Raw genomic sequence first — 21,003 nt, 5'->3', positions numbered from 1 at the left:
AAATGCAAAAAATGAATATGTGTGTAGCGCTCACCCCCGAAGGAGCCGCTGAGTATGAAATGGGATCTCCTACCTGTTGGTTCCAGCTACCAGTCCCCTTGGATCAGCAACAGCACACCGACACTTATGAACAGCTCGAGTCTTAGGGTCTTTTTAGGGTATTTATTTGCAACATCAATAGGAGAGAGAGGGTTTAGGATCTGTAGGATGCCATTGGAATAGCTTCAGAGGACAGCTTTCTCCCCTAGCAACCGCTAAGGCTGAAATCACTGCGATCTGGTCCCAGAGACCAATAGTAGTAGTAGTACTGTGAACAGATACCTGGAATAGGGTGAGGGCTCTCCCTTGTGGGTCCCAGACGGACGCTCGCACCAGCTCCTCTGCGGTACCCCTCAACAAGCGGACTCCTCCTCTGACCCAGCTTCCATCAGGTATTTTCCTCTTTAGGATCTGGAACTTCTGTGCCCTCAGCATCTGCAACTGCCAAGGAGCACTCCAGTTAAATGAGAGTATCTTCTTAGAACAAGGCACCCAACACCTGCCACGTGTATGGGCCCAGTGAAGTATCAGTGTATCCTTAGGCCTCCAGGCCCCTCAGCACCTGCCATGTGCTGAGGCCCAGGCTGCTTGCTCTGCATCACACACAGACCTCCTAGGGCGAGGCCCCTAGGGGAAGAGAGCTCTCCACAGTGTCCCCAGACCTTTTATTACCTGCCCTCAACCATGCCTCTGAGTCATCCTACTCAGGGATTGGCTAGGGCCAGGTGCATAGTCATAACCTGAGGGTGGATCCTCCCTCACTGTATACCAAGGCTCCCTTTTCCTCAGCAACAGGAGGAGCAATCGATCCAGCAGACTCAGGGACACCTATAGAATGCAGAGCTCTGTATAATCAGTATCTAGACTGGTTACAGTCCAGGTATTTCTAAATTGAATAGCGACATTTTAGAGGGCGCTACATGTGCATTAATGTGTGTTCATGTATAAATGTTTTTTAAAACATGGCCTTCCCCTTTAAAGGATACATTGATGGCACTTCCCTGTTCCCATCCTGTGATTGGACATGGAAGGAGCAGCAGAAGACTGATAAGTTTATCCGTCTGCTCACTTTGCTATCCCCCTCCTAGTTATTTGTCAGTACATGTGCATGCAGCATACCTAATTGGATTCCAGCACTGTCCCTCCCTCTCCCAGTCTGGGTTCTGAGGTACAGGGTCAAATTCAGGACCTTAACTTATTGCATTTAAAAAATACATTTAGTGATCTATTAAAGCATACAAAGCTGCGTTAATTTGTGCATTTTATATTTGCCTGAAGTTTAGCTTGAAACGATAAGTGAATGTAATAAGTCAGAGAGATGAGGAGCAGCGTATTTCTACCTGCTAGGAGTGGGAAGGTCCCTAAATAATGTCTATCTCTCTTTATATCTCAGATGGGACTTTATTTTCTCTATTTGAGGAGTTGCATGGCTTTAATCATACTGATCAGTATGTTCATTGTATTTAACTGACATTCATTGTCATTAAATGTTATCCTATAAGTGGATTTAGTCAACTTCTTTCACTATGATCTTGCTGTTGGATAGTGTCATGGCTGCAATTGTTTTCTTCAACCTCACAGCTGCTCTTGAGTGTGTTGTTGAGATGAGTCATTGTCATGTTTGAGCAAACCAGGTTTGAAAAATATATATATTATATTGAACATAACAATTTAATTTCAAGAAAGATTATTAACTGTCTGTTTTGTTGTATTTATCACAGGCATATTAGCTATTCATGGGCAACTAATAATATTTCAACTTGTATATAATGGTATTACATTTTGACTAACATGTATAGTATTGCTTATTTCCTTTTTAACAACTGACCATTAACATCTCTAAACTAATTACTACCAAGACGCCTTGATTAATGTCTACCTGAAATATTAGGCTCTTGAGCACTTTGAGAAGGACAGTATTAACAATCTATCTTGGAAACTCAGTTCATTCCAGTATCAGTGTGCCTGATGCAGCACAACAGAGCCTTCCTACAACAGCCAACCAACCTAATGAGAAAGGATACCCTAGAATGTTATGGTGAGAGGGGATGAAAGGAATCAACTAGTTTTCCACTGAACCTGTGCGAAGCACAGTAGAGCCTTCTTATATCAGAAAGTATTCTCATGTCTCATTCTATCACATATCACAACAATAAGAGGACTATTTCTAATTTCAGGACAGTGGGTGGAGCCATGCAAATCTATTTATTTTTGTCCTAATGGCCAACTGTACATCTGGAACCGCTGATGTATAGTGCAGATGCATCATAACGTAGATCTATTTACTCCAAACTGCATATGGCTGTTTCAGGCTTGTTGTCTATCATCAATTCTGTGTATGGAAACCATGATTTAACTGAAGTATGGGTTGAAACCCAACAAGAAAGTAAAACCCAGATGTTTTGGGGTGTGTAAAAGGAACCAAAATCCCTCCAACAGAATCATTGTGCAGTGAAGTAAAGCCTTCTTATTACAGAAGGTATTCACATGTCTCATTCCTTAACTCATATTTACAAACTAAGTTTTTAAGAGTAATTATTTAAGTGATATATTTTTTTCTGTATGTGTACTACAATACCACAGTATTATTGTAGGTGATTATTAGGTAGGTGGTTATTAACCACTTCAGTCCCAGAGCCACCTTTTAGGTCCCATACACATCCTTGCGTTGAGCTACGTTGCTCAAAGCAGCCCTACTTCCCCAATGCGTCTCATTTGTGCCCTGGTCAAAAATTAAACCTGCTGCATTTAAACACAGCACAATATGTTGCAAATCATTGCAACATGCTGTGATGCACATAAAAATGCGTTTTTTGTTGTAGAGGGATATCTATTCCATTACTAATAGCTTTTATGGTCCAGTCCTAAAATGGAGTATATTTCTTAATCATTCATTAAGGGACACAGAGTGAAGTAATTCATAGACACTGGTTTATGCTGCTGCCTTCAGGAGGTTGATCACTGTCTACAAAGCTGTAAGACAGCCTAGTAAATTCCCTCCCACTCCCAGCATACTCCAGTTTTTTGCTAGTGTCTTAGGAAAATAGATGTCTTCTCTGACAGAAGCAAACCAATTTCTTTGTTTTTCTTCACTTTTTTCAAGATGACTCTTCTCTTCTACCAAGCTACTACAGTTGCTACATAGCCAGATGGCCTCTTTTTGTACCTTTTTGGATCAGTTCAACTTAGGCATAACCAAAGAGGCTGTACCCAGTCCCCGCGCTGTGAGGAATAAGTGGAGCCAGCCTGTAATGTGTCCTTCGGGCACTGGACTTTGTGAGGTGTTTTCATAGACACTTGTATGTAACATGTAAGTTAGCCCAGGTCCAGGGCGGAAGTGGACATGTTTGGTGAAACCCTATCCCTGGTGATTCCTTAGGGAGTATACCCACAAGAAAGATGAAAGCTATTTGGTGTGGGTGTTCCCCTGGATCTTGCCTGGCACTTTCCAGACTGTCTGCTTGCGGCGGCCACAGGGTATCCACTGTATCACCTGCGGTAAGTCAGGGCTTTGCCATTTTTGTGGAGCATTGTCTGCATAGGCCTGCATTTGCTCTACTAAGTCTGCGTGGGCCTCCCCAGCAACTGTTCCGTTGCACACACATCCACTCAAGCTTCCCGCCATCTTCTCTGCTGCACCACCGCCACCATCCTCAAGAACTTTCAACCACAGGTATCCTGCTGTCTTCCAGGGCTGGGGTCACAGATGGCACTTAACCCTTCCTGCTCCAGCAATAGTTTTGTGAATACCCATTGTTGGAAACCTGTCACTTGCATACTGCACTATGGTGGATCATAAGTAAAAAGTACAGATGTTCAGATACCATTGCCAATACTTGGCATTTTCACAATAACTACCAGGGTTGCAGCGGTTGCAGCTGTGATTTGGACCTGGCACTCCACCACTGTCCTGAAATCATTAGTATTGTATTAGAAAAACTGTAACATGAAACTTAACAAAATGTATCAGTAATTGGTATCTGTGAAGACAAGTATCGGTACTTGTACTGGAGAAATGGTGTATATATCTCCTATCTATCTATCTATCTATCTATCTATCTATCTATCTATCTATCTATCTATCTATCTGTATAGATAGATAGATAGATAGATAGATAGATAGATAGATAGATAGATAGATAGATAGATAGATAGATAGCAAATCATGAATTAAAACAGGGATGCACAAATCCCAGGAGCCCCGTAGCCAATGCTCCTTAAAAATGACAGCTGCCTCCTAACTTTTTAGTTTTTCTCTAGTCTAGTCTTGGAGCTGGAAAAGTATCAGTACTTAAACCTCTACTTGTACCAAGTAGGGTATTTGATATCAGAACATCCCTAGTGAAAAGGCATAGTCGTGTGTCTCCTATTGTCTGGACAACTGTGCCCTGCCTGAGTCACAACACTCCTCTGAGCTCTCTTTAGCTCTTTCAGGCATGGCTCCCTCTTCTGTCTCGTTGCAAATGTGCTCTCATGTTCTCTCCTCCAGAGTTTCATCTCTAATTTCCCTGTGCCTGCAGCTGTTTCTGCATGGTCAGCTAAGGAGGATATGAAATGTACTCTCTCTCACTTTTAGACAAGTTGGTACATGAGGAGATCCACTCTGCTGACATAACTCCTAAACTTAAAGGAGAACTATGACTTAAGGGCAAATAAAAATACTCCTTACCTTGATTGTAGTAGCATTGTTCCTTTTTTCTAAAGTCGCAGCACATCACAGATAAAACCCTCAAAACCTGTAGTAAATGGCGTCTTCAACCCTGCTCCAAGCTCCTTTCCTCTTAGGGGGCGTTAACATTTGATCCAGCCCGCCCACGGCTTTTTTTTCAAATGATCTCATTGCTGTGGCCGCGCTTCCTCTCATCATGCACAGCTGTGTTTTGTCAGCTCGTGCACGCTGGCATTTGTGAGCGGGAGGCGGAGTCTGAAGTGAGAAGGCAGCAGCGAGAGACGGACTCAGCCTCCCTGCACAGTGCGCAGCAGCTCTCAAGAATCACTGTCAGTCACAGTGAGGAAGATCAGTGGGGAGGATCCCGTCAGGCACGTCGGGATGTCTTTTCATTGCGGTGCTTAGCCCCGCCCACCACCTTAAATAAGGGTTTACAGCCTTACTGTGCATTTTGGCTAATTAGAGTAAATTACATAATTTACTTATTTAGCCTAAGGAATGCATTAATCAAGAAAAGATAGAACCCCATAGTTCTCCTTTAAGGATACCATTTCGGTCCTCATGGATGTGGCCTGCAAATATTTGGGCCTGAAGCGACCTATGTCAGCTATCCCTAAGGTTACTAACCTAGGTTCTCCTAAAAGCCCATAGCCTGTTAAGACTTTTTCATTACTGCATTTGGATTTGTATGGTGATTGGCTTAATCCAGATAAAGTGTTTACTCCTTCCCAAGCACTTTGCTCAGCAATATCGTATTGAGGAGTTGTTTTTTTTTAAAACGTGGGCTGTCCCTGTAGTTGACGTAGCCATTTCCTGTCTTAACAATACTCTGACTGTCTCCTTGGAAGTCATCCCGCTGTTTAAGATCCTGTGATTAAAAGGCTAGAAGGCCCTTTCCACAGCCTGCCCCCTTACCTGCCTTTGCATTAATGTCCCTCTGCCAGACCTTGGACATCTGGAGCAAGGATGTATCTAGAGATGCGGTATCTATCATTATGAATTCTTCAGTCATCCATCAATTGGAGCTGATGCCAGTGACCTTCCATTACTGTGTTGCTGGGCTAGGTGATATTATATGCCTAATATCTCCTTTTGGTACACATATGGGGAACCCTTTGGCTGAAATGTTGGCCTGTTGGTTATTGCATATTCCCCCTGATGGGCAATGCCTTTTTGGAGCATTCCCTAAACTTTAACAATTATGTCATCGGAGTGGAGAGCACCAACTTACCTCAACAAAAGAAATTTAAGCTTTGGTTTGCTTAGTTCATAGGGCATCCCCATCTTATTCTATGGGTGTTTGATTACATTAAAGGTCTCTAATCCTACTAACCTGTGTACATCTGTAGAAACAGTTCACTTATAGCGCGGCAAAGATGAGTTTACCACACTACCTCAGTTCAGAAGCATTCAGTGCTCTCTATCAGAATCACAAGCTGAGGAGCAGATTAAATTAGCTTCAAAGCTTAGCACTGCCAATGACATCGGTTCTATTGCTTACCGACTGGTTGCCATTTTAAAAGGTCAAACGCTGCCTAAAAATTAAATGTCTTGTGAATATTTTATTATAACATGTCTGTCCATTTCTGTCTGTCTTACTATCTATACTTTTGTTTTCTTCTTCCTTTCCTTTGAACAAACTGCTTCACAAGTCTGCTATGTAATATCTGATTAACTCAGTTTAGATTGTAAAATTGTGGCATTTCTGTAGCTCAAACCAATGCACCCATAGTCATGGTACTTCAAAACACCCATGGTTGTAATAAGAGAAGCAAAATTAATCTTGGTTGTGTTGTTCCTTGACAGTGATGTTAAGAAGCCAGAGCTATGTCTTAGTATCAAAGTGAAATGTCACTTTCCCTGGAAATGTAGATTATCACTGCATGTGACATCATTCAGGGTGATGGGATTAACTAGTAGTTAATATGTAAAGTAAGTTAAATTAGGCCAGGTTATTTTGGAAAGGATTATTACATGGCACAACATATTCTGCAGAAAATATTTTAATCCACTTTAAGAATAGTGTTAGTTACATGCATTCCCTCTGCTATGATGTGCATTGAAGCTTTATATATCATAGTTATTTTTAGTTGACTTAGTGTCTTCTTCCTAATATCTTTTAATCCCTACCAACCATTAAAACCAATTACCTGCCCTACATGTACATTACCAGGTAGTGTGGGAGTTGAATATTATAAAATGTGTGTGATGTTGAGACACATAGTTTGATTAATTAAATGTTTAACTGTTTCACCTTTGCAGAGCTCTCTGGTTTTCTCGTTGTTTTTTTTATATTTTTTTATTGTGTTTAGGTAGATTACATTAAACACCTCTATGCTGGTTACACATGCACATTGCTTAATTGATACATTTAAGCTGCCTGTAAGAGAGGTGTTCTTCACTTTGACCTCCAATGTAATGGGGGATTCTTCCCACTCACCATCAATGTTTGGGCACACTACCATTTTTATTGTCTGTGTTTTTTTCCTTGCATTATTATTACACAACAAAATTCCTATATAGAGCAGAGGGGTGTTAAAATGATCTGCTCTGGTTGTCAAATATCACATTCATTATTCTTTTATTTACTGTCATACCCACAACTTACTGATCATTCCTATCTATCGTGAGTTGTAACGCTTTTTAACAGGGGTTTCTTGAGATCTAAAAAGTATTTTAAGGGTTCCTCTAGGGTAAAAAGGTTGAAAAAGACTGGTGTTTAAAGGGAAAGTATAGTGGTTTTGTATTCAGGTTATTTATTATTACCGGACTAGAAAAAAAAAATGTAAACATATTTTTATCCTTTTAAATCAGGTAAAAATAAAATATTGCATGTGAATGTATGCTCATTTTGATCCAGCTGATGGCACTGTTAGATCCTCCTTACATGTTTACTACTGTCTGTTCCTACCTGATATACTGAGACAAGCCAGTTTTTAAAGTTCAATCGATAAAGTTGTGAAAGTTGTGAGCTAAAGCATAACTAAACACATGCCTTCTTCCTTCCCCATCCCTACCTGCCTGTTCAGATTGGCTATACAAAGTTTTTAATTAGAGAGAAAAAGAAACTGAAGGCAAACCACTTCTGCTGTGCTCTTTTGTTAGAAATTTCAAAATGCTCTGTGACCCCAGATCCATGGGTACATCCTGTATTCAATGTTTACAATACATCTGTTAACCGCTTGAAGACCAGGTGTTTAGACCCCCTTCCTGGCCAGGCCATTTTTCAGTATTCAGCGCTGAGGCACTTTGACTGATATTTATTTCGTCATGCAACGCTGTACTGAAATGAATTTTATACAATTTTTTGGGGACAGATAGAGCTTTCTTATGGTGGTATTTAATAACCACTGGGGGTTTTATTTTTTACTATAATAAGGAGAAATTACTGAAAATGTTTTTTTTACATTATGTTATAAAACAACTAATATTACCCACTTTTTTGGTAAAATATAAAAGACGGGGTCACGTCGGGTAAATAGACACCAAACATGTCAAGCTTAAAAATTGCGCGCACCCGCGAAATCGCAAAAAAATAGCATACCCAAAATTGACCATACGCGACGCTTTAAACGCTTTTACAGCTCATCAGTTTAGTGTTATCAGTGATTGATGGCCCTAGAACTATTGCTCTCATTCCGACGTTTGCGGCGATATGTAACATGTGCGGCGTAATGGGCGCAATCATTATTTTCGCAGGTATGTGCACCTGACGCATCTTTACATGCGTATATGTAGGGGTGGGGACTTTAAAAAAAATGTGTTATTCTTTTTTATGTGTAACTTTTAACAAATTCGGGGGGGAAACTTTAAATTTTTTTTCTATTTTTTTTTCAATTTTTTTTTCACTTAACTTTATTGCTATCACAGAGGTTTTTTAAAGAAGAACTTTAGGAAAAACATTATTAGCCCTTGCAGTGGGGCTACCCCTGCACTGCAAGGGTTAAAGTGGACCTCTACTTGATTAAAATCACATGAGCATGCAGCTCTGCATGCTGCTATGCAATCATCTTACATTCATTAGCTTACAATCTCTATTTTTTCCACTTTTTTCCACTTCCTGGTTCACTTTGGTACTAATGATGTAATCGTGCCCAAGCATTGCATCTTGGGAAGGTTACAGCAGAGCATTGCTGGGAAATCGCATCTGTAATCTCATGAGAGCTCAGGGAAATGCATTTTCCTCTGCTTAGATGATGTGCAAGGTCACATGTTCTAGTCACATGTGGCAGAGTTCCAGGAAATAAAATGAGATCTAGTAATCGGCCCTTAGTAAACATGGCCACTGTCAGAAGACAAATAGAAATAAGGTTTGCAACGAAAACAATTATCTAGAAGTATCTGTTTGTAGATAGTCATTACTAAACATTTCTAAAGGCGTGTTTGCTGTTGTTAAAGATATAGGTAAAGTTCCTCTTTAACTGCTCATTTTTGTCTAGGTTAAAAAAAAAGTTTGACTCACCTGATGCTGGCTAGCTTGTTCTTAGACCGGTCCCTGGAGTGTTTCTACCTCTCCACTGCAGCGGTCTAAGGCCCCTTAAATCATCATGTCTGAGGAAGATTCCAATACTGCAGTGTAGGCGGAGACAGGCTGGAGGAAGCGCTAAGACAACTGGCTGGCTCAAAGCTTCGGGTGAGTATATTTTGTTATTTTAGCACCTAGAGAAAAATTAGCACTTAACCCTTGCAGTGCTGGGGTAGCTGCAAGGTTACTGGAGGGGGTAAGAAAAAGTTTTCCTGGAGTTCTTCTTTTAAAATACTTGCTATTCATTTTGGATATTTTTTTTATCACTACTAAATTATATAGTGTCATCATCTTCCCCAGTGCTATAAGAAGGAAGGGCTATATACAATACATATACATTTCATATTTACTGTGACAAGTACACAATGTATAGCAAAACACATATTACAATAATGAGGTACAGTAGAGAATCCTCTTGGCAGGATCTTAGAGCAGAGCAGATGCTTATTATTTGCTAAAACTCCAAATGGTTGTGATAATTTTACTATTGGAAACGGAAGTACCTACTGAATCCAACAGACAAAAACCCTGGGGAACTGCACCACACTGGGTGAGAATGAGTAATCTAGATACATTTCAGAGTCTATTTTTATTACAGGATTGTAAAATAAGTTGCCCTAGGCTACCAGTAAACCTTTTTACATTTATTTTTTAATGAACAAACAAATACACAGCTAGTGCCATATTTCCAAAGCAAATCCAAAAGACAGAAAATACCAAAGATCAAAGAATATTATTCTGCTTAAATTTTTGCCTCAGCTATCCTTTATTTATTAAAATTAATTTATAGTGGTTTTATATATGTTTTTTTTTATCATTGGCAGGAGTAAAATATAAAAATTATAAAAAGAGTATTTCTTTAGTTAGGTAAATATGAAATATTGCATATTGATATATTGTATTCTCCTTTACAGCCAGCAGGTGAAATATTAGGCTCCTTTTCACGTTTTTGCTGTCTTATCTCCTGTTGCAAACAAAAAAAGCCTCTAGCTTGCAAAGCTCGGTAGCTTATGCTGCAATTAACACTTACAAATGAATTAGTCTGAGAAGTGACTCAACAACGTCCCTTCCTGCATATTGCTGAGCCCAACAGGGTTATTCACAAAAGGGTGAAGAGTTTGGAGAAGGCAGGAGAAGTGAACAATCTAGGACAAGATAGCTGAACTGGAAAGTGACTTCTCCTGCCTTCTCCAAACCCTTCGCCCCCTTTAGTGAATAACCCTGCAAGGTTTCAGTCAGAGACTTTGTCAGTTGTGAAATGTTGAAATGTTTGTAATAATAATGAAGCATATGTAAAACATCAGTTTTAAAATATAAACTGCAAAAAGATAATTATAATAAACTGACCTAAAACGATTATAGCTTCCATTTAACCTAAAGTAGAACTCCAGGCAATCAAAAAAATTAACCCCTGAAGTGGGGATACCCCCGCACTTCAAGAGTTAACTGCTCATTTTGGTCTAGGGGCTCAAATAAAGAAGATACACTCACCTGATCCTGTGGTGCTGGCAGTAGAATGTCCCTCTCATGGCTAATGCATTTAGACGTGATGATGTCACTGGTCTGAACGCTGGGGCCCTTGGAAGAAGAGGCTGCAGGGGAACAGTCTAGCAGCAAAACGAGACTTGCAGTGCAGGGGTAGACCCACCTCATGGGTTAAATTTTCAATTGCTCTGAGTTCTTTTTTTGTTTTTCGACCGATAATGATTTCATTTAATTAACCACTGAACCTTCACATTCTCAAATAATTCATTCCCACAGCTACCTTCTCATGTATCATTTCCCCCTCCTCTTTCAGATTGTAAGCCCTCACGGGCAGGGCCCTCCTTACCATCTTGTCTTGAATTGTATTGTAACTGTAATGTCTTCCTTATATTGTAAAGCGCTGCGCAAACTGTTGGCGCTATATAAAAACTATGTAATAATAATAATAATTTAAACATTTTTTTCTGTGTTAAAATAAGATGTAATCCAGTCATTCCAGAATATTGAAATAAAAATTATATGTATAGGATCACCTTTTTAAACAGAATTTTCCATACATTATTTAAGTATTGTTACGCAATTGTTTCAAATAACTCTTTTGCTTCCAGCAGGTGTATATATGTGTGGTACTCCGGGAGTTAAGATAGTTGGCTTACTGCTATAAATACAGATCTAATAACAAGAATCTTAGATTATACACTCACAGCTATATGACTCAGAGGAGTGGTATAACCCCCTCCTCCTCTTCAAGTAAAGACTTCAAGTGCCATCTCAATCTTTTGTCTAAAGGAGCAAACAGCATATGCAGAGCTAGTGGCTTTCTTAACAAACATCCCAGCGTGTACTTCATACTCTAAAGCATTGAAGCTCATTGAATAAAGTGTTTATTTGTGAAATTCAGGGTCCATACAAATAACAAAAAAATGCATGTATTGTACATTCACTCACACACTGTGTATCTATAACACAATTTGTTTTAACTTTCGACAACTATTAAAACAAAACTGAATAAAAAGTATTATAGATTTTTTTGTGTGTGATTAACTGTTTTGTTTAAGGATAAACAGGTTACATCTAAATAATGCTCGTAATTGCTGAATCACAAAATGATGAGCTTGCATTTAGTATAAGTTAATTGGCCCCTGTCAAAATAGCCCCTGTATGTATGCATGTGAGGTAGGGACCTTAGATTGTAAGCTCCTTGAGGGCAGGAACTGGTGTGAATGTGCACTATGTAAAGTGCTTCGGAAATTGCTATATAAACACCTGTAATAATATACAAAGCCAACAGTAAATGTAAAGTCAAAGCTGAAAAGTCCAGGCAGATACTTGTCAATCATGCAGAACCATCAGGGACGCATCTGATCACTGCCAAATTCATTCTACAGCAGGACAATTGCCCCAAGCATACAGCCAAAGCTATATTCAGCAGAAAGAACAAAACGTTCTGAAAGAGTTGGTATAGCCCACACAAAGGCCCTGGTCTCAACATCCTTGAGTTTGTCTGGGATCACATGAAGATACACATGCAACTGAGACAGCCTGAATCCACAGAAGAAATGCGGTTAGTTCTGCTAGCTGCCGAGTGCCTAGCTACTACCTACCTGCCGAGTGCCTTAAAAAACTGTGTGCAAGTGTACCTAGGAGACTTGATGCTGTTTTAAAGGTGAAGGGTGGACATATCAAATATTGATTTAATTTAGGTTTTTTTTCCCCATGTAAGTTGTTAATTGATGAATAAAAACTATCCACTATTTTTTACAGCAATCCCTCTATACAACATTTTTTTCACAAGTGCATAACATTTTTGCACAGTAGTGTGTGTGTGTGTGTGTTGTGTTCTGTGCATTTTAATTAGTGACAAGGATATGGATTTGGTAACACATTGTAAATTATCAATTAACTGTACTACTTAAACTGCATGATTCAATCTGTTTTAACTGCCTTTTTATGCTTCATTTCCTGCGCTCAAGTTTTATTACTCAATTAAGTTAAAAATTACAAAATGGTACAAGTTGGAAGAATTGTGATGACTAAAAGTCAAGCGAGTAGATTACCTGATGTAATACTTACCCTTATTAGGTCAATAGAAATGGTCTACAGAACATATGCCAGCAGAACTGTTTTTGCATATGTGAAATCTTAATGAAAAGAATGACGTAAAGGAATGGATTAATATTAATAGCCATCAGGGTGTTATTTAATATCCAATGCAGTATACAGTGAAAGTAGAAGCTAACTATCCTGCGTTAGTATATTGTATAGCCAGAAGTATAAACTTCTGTCCAGAATTAAGAAGTACGTTTGTAATAAAAAACATTATATTTAGTGAATGCTACAGGAGAACTAAGTCAATAGACCTATATTAACTAGTTTACAATCAAGCCAATTTATGTAATGATCTTCACAGTATAAGGTAACCTGTACTTTGTCCACATAGGGCAAAGTCACAGGCTCACTTTAATTTAGCTCTTCCCAGCAGTTTATTCTTACCTTCCTTTAGCACCTCACTGCTCCATTCAGCCATATGTGAGCCACAAGTTGAAGAGTAATAGCTTACACAGGAAATATGGACTCCCTGTGTGACAGTGGTGATTGGCCCAGTGCTGCCACATGGAGTAAGTCACATACTCCTCGATACCCAAAAGTACTGTGTATTTTCATTCAGTTTTTGTCAAGTAGCAGAGCAGCAGGGGACTAAGGGAAGATAAGTAGATATTGGAGAAGGTTAAAGGGATTTAAGTAAACCTGTTGTTTTGCATGAAATAGGAAAAGCACAGATTTGCTTTAAGGAGAACCACACCAAAAATATAAAATTTCAGTAATAAGCTCTAAGACTAGCTGCCTACCTGTGTATGTCTCTTTGTATGTAGTAAAGCTCATAATCCACATTAGATTTGGGGCTACTGTATGTAAGTGTCTAGGGCAAAAATATACCCTTCAGACTGCTGAAAAACAATCAACGAGCAGCACTCTGATAAGACATCTTTCTACTCTCTTTGCTCTTTCATCCAGCCTTCATATTCTCTATCAGTACGCGTGCATTGTAGCACTGCCTGATTGGCACCCTTCCACTTCCAATGCTGCTGTATGGGGCATTACAGGAGGATGAGAGCAAGACAAGTAGAGGTACTTATACTACTTGGATTTAAAATTAAAATAGAGGAGGAGAGAAGGGGATGTGACATCATCTCTCCTCCTCCAATCACAGAGCACCTTGTATTCTTAAAAAAATACAAGATGTTTTGTGAATGGGCAAGTAGTGAGTAGGGACGGGTGAGGCGACTCATCGCAGTGTCCAGAAGACTGACGGTATGTGTAGGAGCCAACTTGCTGCAAGGTAAAGGTTTTATACTTTACAACAGCCCTCCACACATGACACACCTTCCCCCCCAGCTCAGACTAGGGGAGGACAAGGAGCACAAGGAGTCAATTAGCTATGCTACAGTACAGTTAGCATGTGAAAGGACCTCTGTTCTAGACGGCTGGGGGATTCTCCTTCGAAGCGCTTCGGGAACATAGAATGGACTACACTGAGGCAGATTCAAACATGCTCAATTTATTAGTAGATCGTTCAAGTTATTTATACTGTATAGAAAGCTTGAATTGGGCCGGCCGTTTTTTTACTACGGCCGGCCCGGAGGTGGTTAAACTTTGTACCCTATGAGCAAATACTGAAGTGTCTTAAATAACAAGTTTACAAGAAAGAATTGTGGCATCATATGACATCAATCATTACTAACTTGCTGGCATGGGAACAGAGGACTTTGGAATCATTAGTTATAGATAACTTATCAACATCAGCTAGTTCCAATATGCTATACCATAAAAGAAGTGCAAAGTACAATATAGATAACATAGAATGAAAATCTACAGAATACTCATAATTAAGACTTTCTTGACTTTAACATACAGTATATTTCTAAAGAGGACCGGTATTATATTGAATTAAAAGGGGGCTTGTATTGTATTATCAAGTTGACACTATCAGCATGCTGATAGACTTAAATAACAGCGACGTGTACACTATATGTGTATTAGTGAGCTGGAGCAGAGAAAATCAGTACTCAGGCCAGACAGGCCTGTGCTGTATGGCAGAGCTTCGTAAGAACTGAATGGACTGAAATAAAAATCCTTTGCCAGGGTAACGGAGCTCCATTTTATGTATTTTACCTGTGTATATTTATCAGTTTGACTTTAGTTTCACTTTACGTTGAACCGTTCTGGAATAATGGCACAGAATTGATCCTAATATATATTTATTTTGATATTTATAGGTGCAACTTAGCTCCTGTGGTTGAATTTGCATCTGACGTTGGAGCCAAATCAGATTTTATTACCATGAATCCTTCGGTGGTACAAAGAGCATTTGGAGGCTTTCGTAATGAGACAGATCGGCAGAAGTTTGTACAAAGACTGTCCATGCTTAATGACAGTGTCCTGTGGATTCCAGCCTTCATGGTCAAAGGTGGAGAGAAACACGTTGAGTGGGTTAATGCACTAATCCTTAAAAACAAACTAAGAGTACAAACTGCCTACCCATCACTGAGACTCTTTCACGCTGTCAGAGGGTAAGTACCTGAAAATGGTTACTTTGTCCTGGCAACAATTGATTTCTCAAGTAAAATTTTATCTAAAAGAATGATTTAAGTGAAGGCTTGAAAAGGAATATATAATTTGACCGGCACTGTGTGTTCATTTTACAGAACAACTTCTTATTCCAGTACAATGCTACGCAGTGATCTATATTGAACACATGAACTTATGGGCATAGTGAGGATTATAGAGAGCTCTAGTGTTTAACCTTTTGTTATACTATTGCATTTGCGGAGAAAGATGACTATAATGTGAACGTTTTAAACATATATTGCGGTATATTTCAACAAAGGTGAAAATTGCCATTCCCTGTGGTTTGGCTTTGTATGCAATGCTGAACAGCTATTCAATATGTCTTAGTGAAGCATGAAAAGCTTTAAAAGTTAAGAGCAACAGGCTAAATACAGAATGCATTATAATCTGTATATACTTTCACATGTTGCCACATGTCCTTGTGTCCTTTTTCACATTTCATACAATATTTTTTTTCCCTTTTAGTACTGCTATTCTCTGTGTGCCTGCTAAATGACCTCTGGTTAACATATTAAATTGAGGAAGTTTGTTTTTAAGAAGCATGGTTTACATTTTTAGGTGTTTGGGCAACATTTGTGACATAATGCAGCTGTATGGCGAAAATTGTAACATAGTCATTGGATTTCTAAAGAGCAGTGGATCTAGCTATTTGTCAATTTATAAGGGCAGTTGCAATATATGAATTTTTTTTCTCTTGGGTTCAGATATCTTTTGACTGTAAGAAGTATTGTCCAGTTGCCTGTCCTGTGTAAGGGGGCTGTGAAAAACTCTGGTTGGACAAAAATACAAAAACATTGGCAGGCAAAACTGCTTTCATATATGTATTTCACTTGTGTATTTAGCTTTCTGTCTGGAGTTCAGCTATAAAGTTTAGGTTTATATTGCAGCTTACCATTCCTTAGATATGGTGGTCACATCATTTTTCAGGCTAAGAATATTTTCAGCAAGTACAGAAAATACCTGTTGATTTGACCAGAAATGCCTTGTTTTTGTGACTACATGTAAGTCACAATGTTATATTCCTTCCAAGCTATCTTCTATAAAGTACAAATTACCCTGTACCCCCCATGTAATGGAGATGAAGACTTGAGAGGGAGACTTGTTTGTACTTAAAATCAGGAGAGCAACCTAGGATGGCAGCCATGGCCCCCTCCATAGATGCAAATGTGTAATATGCAAGAATACAATTAATGTAGCCACCACATCTAAGGACTAGTAAGCTGCACTATATAATATTTTTGTTCTTGTGCTTAGACACATTTTAAGGATTGCAATGGTGTCCTTTCTTCACCCCCAGCCTTTTGATTTGACCGTGAAAGAGTAGCAGCAGACCAATGATGTAATCTCACCGCCGACTCTGCTTTACCTTGATATCAGCATGTTCCTTGTCAACACATTTGCATGCAGTGTACCTGGTTGACTTCCAGTCCTGCTGCTCCCTCTCCCAGTCTGAAAGCTTCTGTATAGGTGATATTTCTTTATTTAAGTAAGAAGATAATACCAAGCCAAATGCAAGCACTTACACTAGTTTCATGCAAGTATCCCTTGCCTTTTGTCAGTATGAAGACTTTCACATTTCTTCCTTAATAATTTATGATGTCAGGGAAAGGTGGTGGCTGGTTGATAGAGATGGGAGTTTTGTGTAGAGGCTATATGAAGCGAATACTCGAATACTTAGAGCTGTTGTTTTGTACTGCAAGATCCACCTATTTGCTAGTTTGACCAAGGTCTTGCAGTGTACTAGCATACAGTCACAGCATTATTCACTAGGTGGAGATATGACTGAATGACAAAATTATGGATGTTAGGACAGTGACAAGAAGCTGCTGTTGGCCAGGTAGAAAAGCCGCTGCTACACAACACTTGTCAACACAACTAAATGCAGCCATATACATAATCTTCATCATGGATCACACCAAAAATTTGCAGAAAGAGATTTTTTTTTGGCATTACCATTTCCAACTGTCACATCTAAAGGATATCACAAAGGATTTATTGTTTTAAATAATGGGAGGTATTGAATTTAATTTGATGCATATTTATATGGCTGCATGTTAATTTTTTTTACATACACTGATTTTTCCTAAAATGCTTCTGTTGTGCCAAGATTGGCTTGCCTTTTTATTCTATCAGAAACCATTGACAATAAATACAAAGAAACTACAAACATCAAGCTCACACCCTTGTGTGTATCAGTAGATGGATTTTGTATTACAAGCAACACAATATAAAATAAGCTCATCTACTATGAGAGACCAATCCAGGTAGGCCAGATGAATAAGTGAAAAGAACACATTAACCAATGAGTTCCAAAGGCTGAATCCTTCTTCCAGAGCAGCTATAATCAATTTAAAAATGTATGTTATCTTTTAAGGGCATGATAACTAGGAAAACACTCTGTGGTGCCCCCTTCCATGGAGCCTCAAGCATGTGCTGATTTTGCTTAATGGTTAATCCAGCCCAGGGTTGCTTAAACAGAGTGCTTCTGTTTAGAGGACGAGTTAAGCAAAAAAAATTAAAAAATCATGAGCTTTAATCACGATTGCACTTTAGATTATTCACTGACCTATACTTATTTCAACCTCAATTTATTTTGTAGGTTCCATGTTTCAAAAATAAAACTCTTGAGAGTGGAAACATTTCCCTGTCTCCACTTCTGTAGATTTAAGCTTCTATTTTATCATTTCAGGAAGTACATTATGTACTATGTTTTATCTTGTATATGCCTTGTTTTGCCTTGTATATGATATACACTGGTTGAATTGTCTTGAAAAGTAAAACATATTGATGTATTATATTTATTTATAAAGACAATTTACTTCTAGTATTCTGTTTTGTTTTGTTTTTATTACCATTCAGAGACCTAGCGTGAACATAACAGAATAAAGTTCACTGCATAGTCTTTTGCTTACTCATACTTTTTTACTCAAAAATGATGTATTGTAATGGTGTTATTGGTGTTATATGGCCTATTGATTTGTGTAAAGTTTGATTTTATTGATAGGTCCATTTTAAAATTAGACTTGGTATCAAGATTTAGGTTAAGGATCAAGTTTAGGGGATTAAATGTTAAGCTATGTTTTAGCGTTCCAGGTTATTGTTTTATTTTAAGTGTTAAGCTTTAGGGCTAGGATGAAATTATGGGTAAAGTGTTGGGGTCTGGTTAAGGGTTGGTGTTAAAGTCCAACTCAATTTGTTTTTTAAATAGCCCCCTAACAGCTGTAAAATGGAAAAAGCAGCTCTTGCTATAGTTGCAATAGTCACCAGCTTTTGGAAATCACTCTAACAGAACCCTAGCTAGCAGTAAAACCTGATAAGGATTCTAACCCTTTCCTATTCTATACAAAGCTAAAAATCTATATATGGGTATAGATACACTTTATGTGTTAATTTAGAGGTTAGGTCAAGTTTAGTGTTTATCTGCAGCCTAAACTTTTATTTAGTTTTGGAGGTGCAGAAAGATTAGAACTCCTGTTAGGTTTGACTGCCATTGAGGATTCATTGGAGAATTTCCTCTCTGAGGAATCCATTGGAGAAATGGTTGTCCCCAGTAGGGATGTCCAGATACCAGTTCTGATACTTGACATTTTCACGAGAACTACCAGGGTTGCAGCGATTTCAACGGTTGCAGCGGGGACCTGGCTCTGGCTCTCCACCACTGTCCTGAAATCATTAGTCTGTATTGTTTTAGAAAAACTGTCACATGACAATAAACAAAAATGTATCAGTACTTGTATCTGTGAGTGCTTGGACAAGTATCAGTACTTGTACTTGGAAAAATGGTTTTGGTGCATCCCTTATATATAGATTTATAAAAAAAAATAATGTATTAAAACAGGGATGCACAAATCCCAGGAGCTCCGTATGCTCCTTAAAAATGAAAGCTGCCTCCTAACTTTTGAATTTTCTCTAGTCTTGTCCTGGAGCTGGAAAAGTATCTGTACATGTGCTTGAACTTGTACTTGTACCGAGTACGGTACTTGGTATCTGAACATCCCTAGTCCCCAGAACAGGAAGTGAGGGGAATTCTCTCACAGCAACACAGACTGATGTAAAAAATGTTGTTGTTTTTTTAGATAAATGGGGAAAAGCTAAAACCCCTGTTTTTGTGTGTTTCCCTGTTGCAGATTGTCTCTAACTTCCTGCCCAGTAAAACTTTGTTCCTGGAACAGAAATTGAGGGGAAATCGCTCTAACATACTATTCAAAACTAAAAAAAAAAAAAGGTTGGGGTATAGATACACTTTAATGACTCATGTGATAAGAGGGTTAAGTATGTCAGATTAAGGTTTCAGATTGGGAGATGTGATTGCACGCTTTATTTTTACCTTGGTTTGTGGTATGCTATGTCGAACATCAACATGACTGTTATAAGTTAGACTGTTTAGAGCAAATGATTGTGGTATAAACATGGCTTTTTACATTGTTCACTTAGCAGACAGTTGTAGTGCCAGCCTCATTTCAGAAGAACAATGGCACTATTTTTGAAAACCCCATACTGAAAGATAAATGCTTCCCCTCAAACTGGTCAACCAGGGTGTCTGCAGAGATAGCAAACTATTATGACATGACATGTGATTTACCAAGCCATCCATAATTAGCTAGATAAGGTAACATGTATTTTGCAAGCTTTACGCCTAAGCCTCATTCACACTAGCGTAGCGTGACATCGCAGGTTGTATTTGTGCGCATTTTTGTGTGTCTGTTTTGCATAGGGCAGCCCATTTATTTCAGTGGGCTACCCTAAGTGTGACAAACAAGGCAAAGAAGCTCATGCACCTTTTTGGAGCTTTAAGATTCTTTTTCATTTGCTGAGCATCTTTGCACATGAAATGCATACATCTTGCTTGATCTTGCCATTATCAATAAATGGCACCGTAAGCATGACACACTTTTTTGTGCATTTCTAGAAGGCACGCAAAGTTTGTGATTTTTCACAAGTGTGAATGGCAGCAAAAGCTTGCTTCATGCCTGTCACCTCTTGCAGGACCCTGTATTCTGCCTAACTCAGTTGTCATATAATGCATCCCACGCATGGTGAAAGCTTAGTTTAGTTTCCTTCACAGGGTGACTAGCACCTGTTGCTCATCTCTATGCTTCTTACACTTCCTCTCCAATCAGTGCAGGTTAAAGACAGCCTGACACTTTCACTTTGATAGATGAGGCTCTCTGTGTTTGCTGTAAGACATCTCAAGAAAGAGATCTCAAATTTTCAAAAAGATTTTTAGTACACTTGTTGATTTCTGCTTAGGCTGCACACATAGGCGTCATTACAGGGTGTAAGGGGGGGGCAATTGCCCCCCCTGTGTTATGCTTTGCCCCCCCCCTGTGTTATGCTTTGCCCCCCATGTGCCCCCCCGCTAAATTAAGCAGCGGTGCAGTGGCTCCAGTGCTGGTGCTAGTATACAAGCAGTTCCAGCGGCTGTCTGTAGAGATCTGGATGTAGCTGTATTGTCAGTTAGCTGGTTGTATTATTCTGCATTGGTGTATAATGTATTGCTTGGATTTGTAATTCTCTATAGCTGATGGTGTTGTGCATTGCTGTACAATGTATTGCTGGGATTTGTAGTCCTCTATCATTGGTGGTTTTCTGCATTGCACCACTGTATAATGTATTGCTGGGAGCTGTAGTCCTCTATAGCTGATGGTATTCTGCA

General features: G+C 39.0%; 1 protein-coding gene across 1 annotated transcript in view; it reads left to right on the top strand.

The window, feature by feature from the left end:
• The window catches only part of ST8SIA4 (ST8 alpha-N-acetyl-neuraminide alpha-2,8-sialyltransferase 4), a 132,772-nt gene that overhangs the window by 63,490 nt on the left and 48,279 nt on the right, over window positions 1-21,003 (top strand). The window contains exon 4 of the mRNA XM_018562192.1: window positions 14,996-15,289. Within this exon, the coding sequence (XP_018417694.1) occupies window positions 14,996-15,289 (294 nt within the window). The remainder of the gene's footprint in view (window positions 1-14,995; window positions 15,290-21,003) is intronic.

Source organism: Nanorana parkeri, unplaced genomic scaffold (genome assembly GCF_000935625.1).
Source record: "Nanorana parkeri isolate BGI_ZX_2015 unplaced genomic scaffold, ASM93562v1 scaffold564, whole genome shotgun sequence".
Classification (NCBI taxonomy): domain Eukaryota; kingdom Metazoa; phylum Chordata; class Amphibia; order Anura; family Dicroglossidae; genus Nanorana; species Nanorana parkeri.
This window is presented reverse-complemented; position numbering and strand designations above follow the sequence as displayed.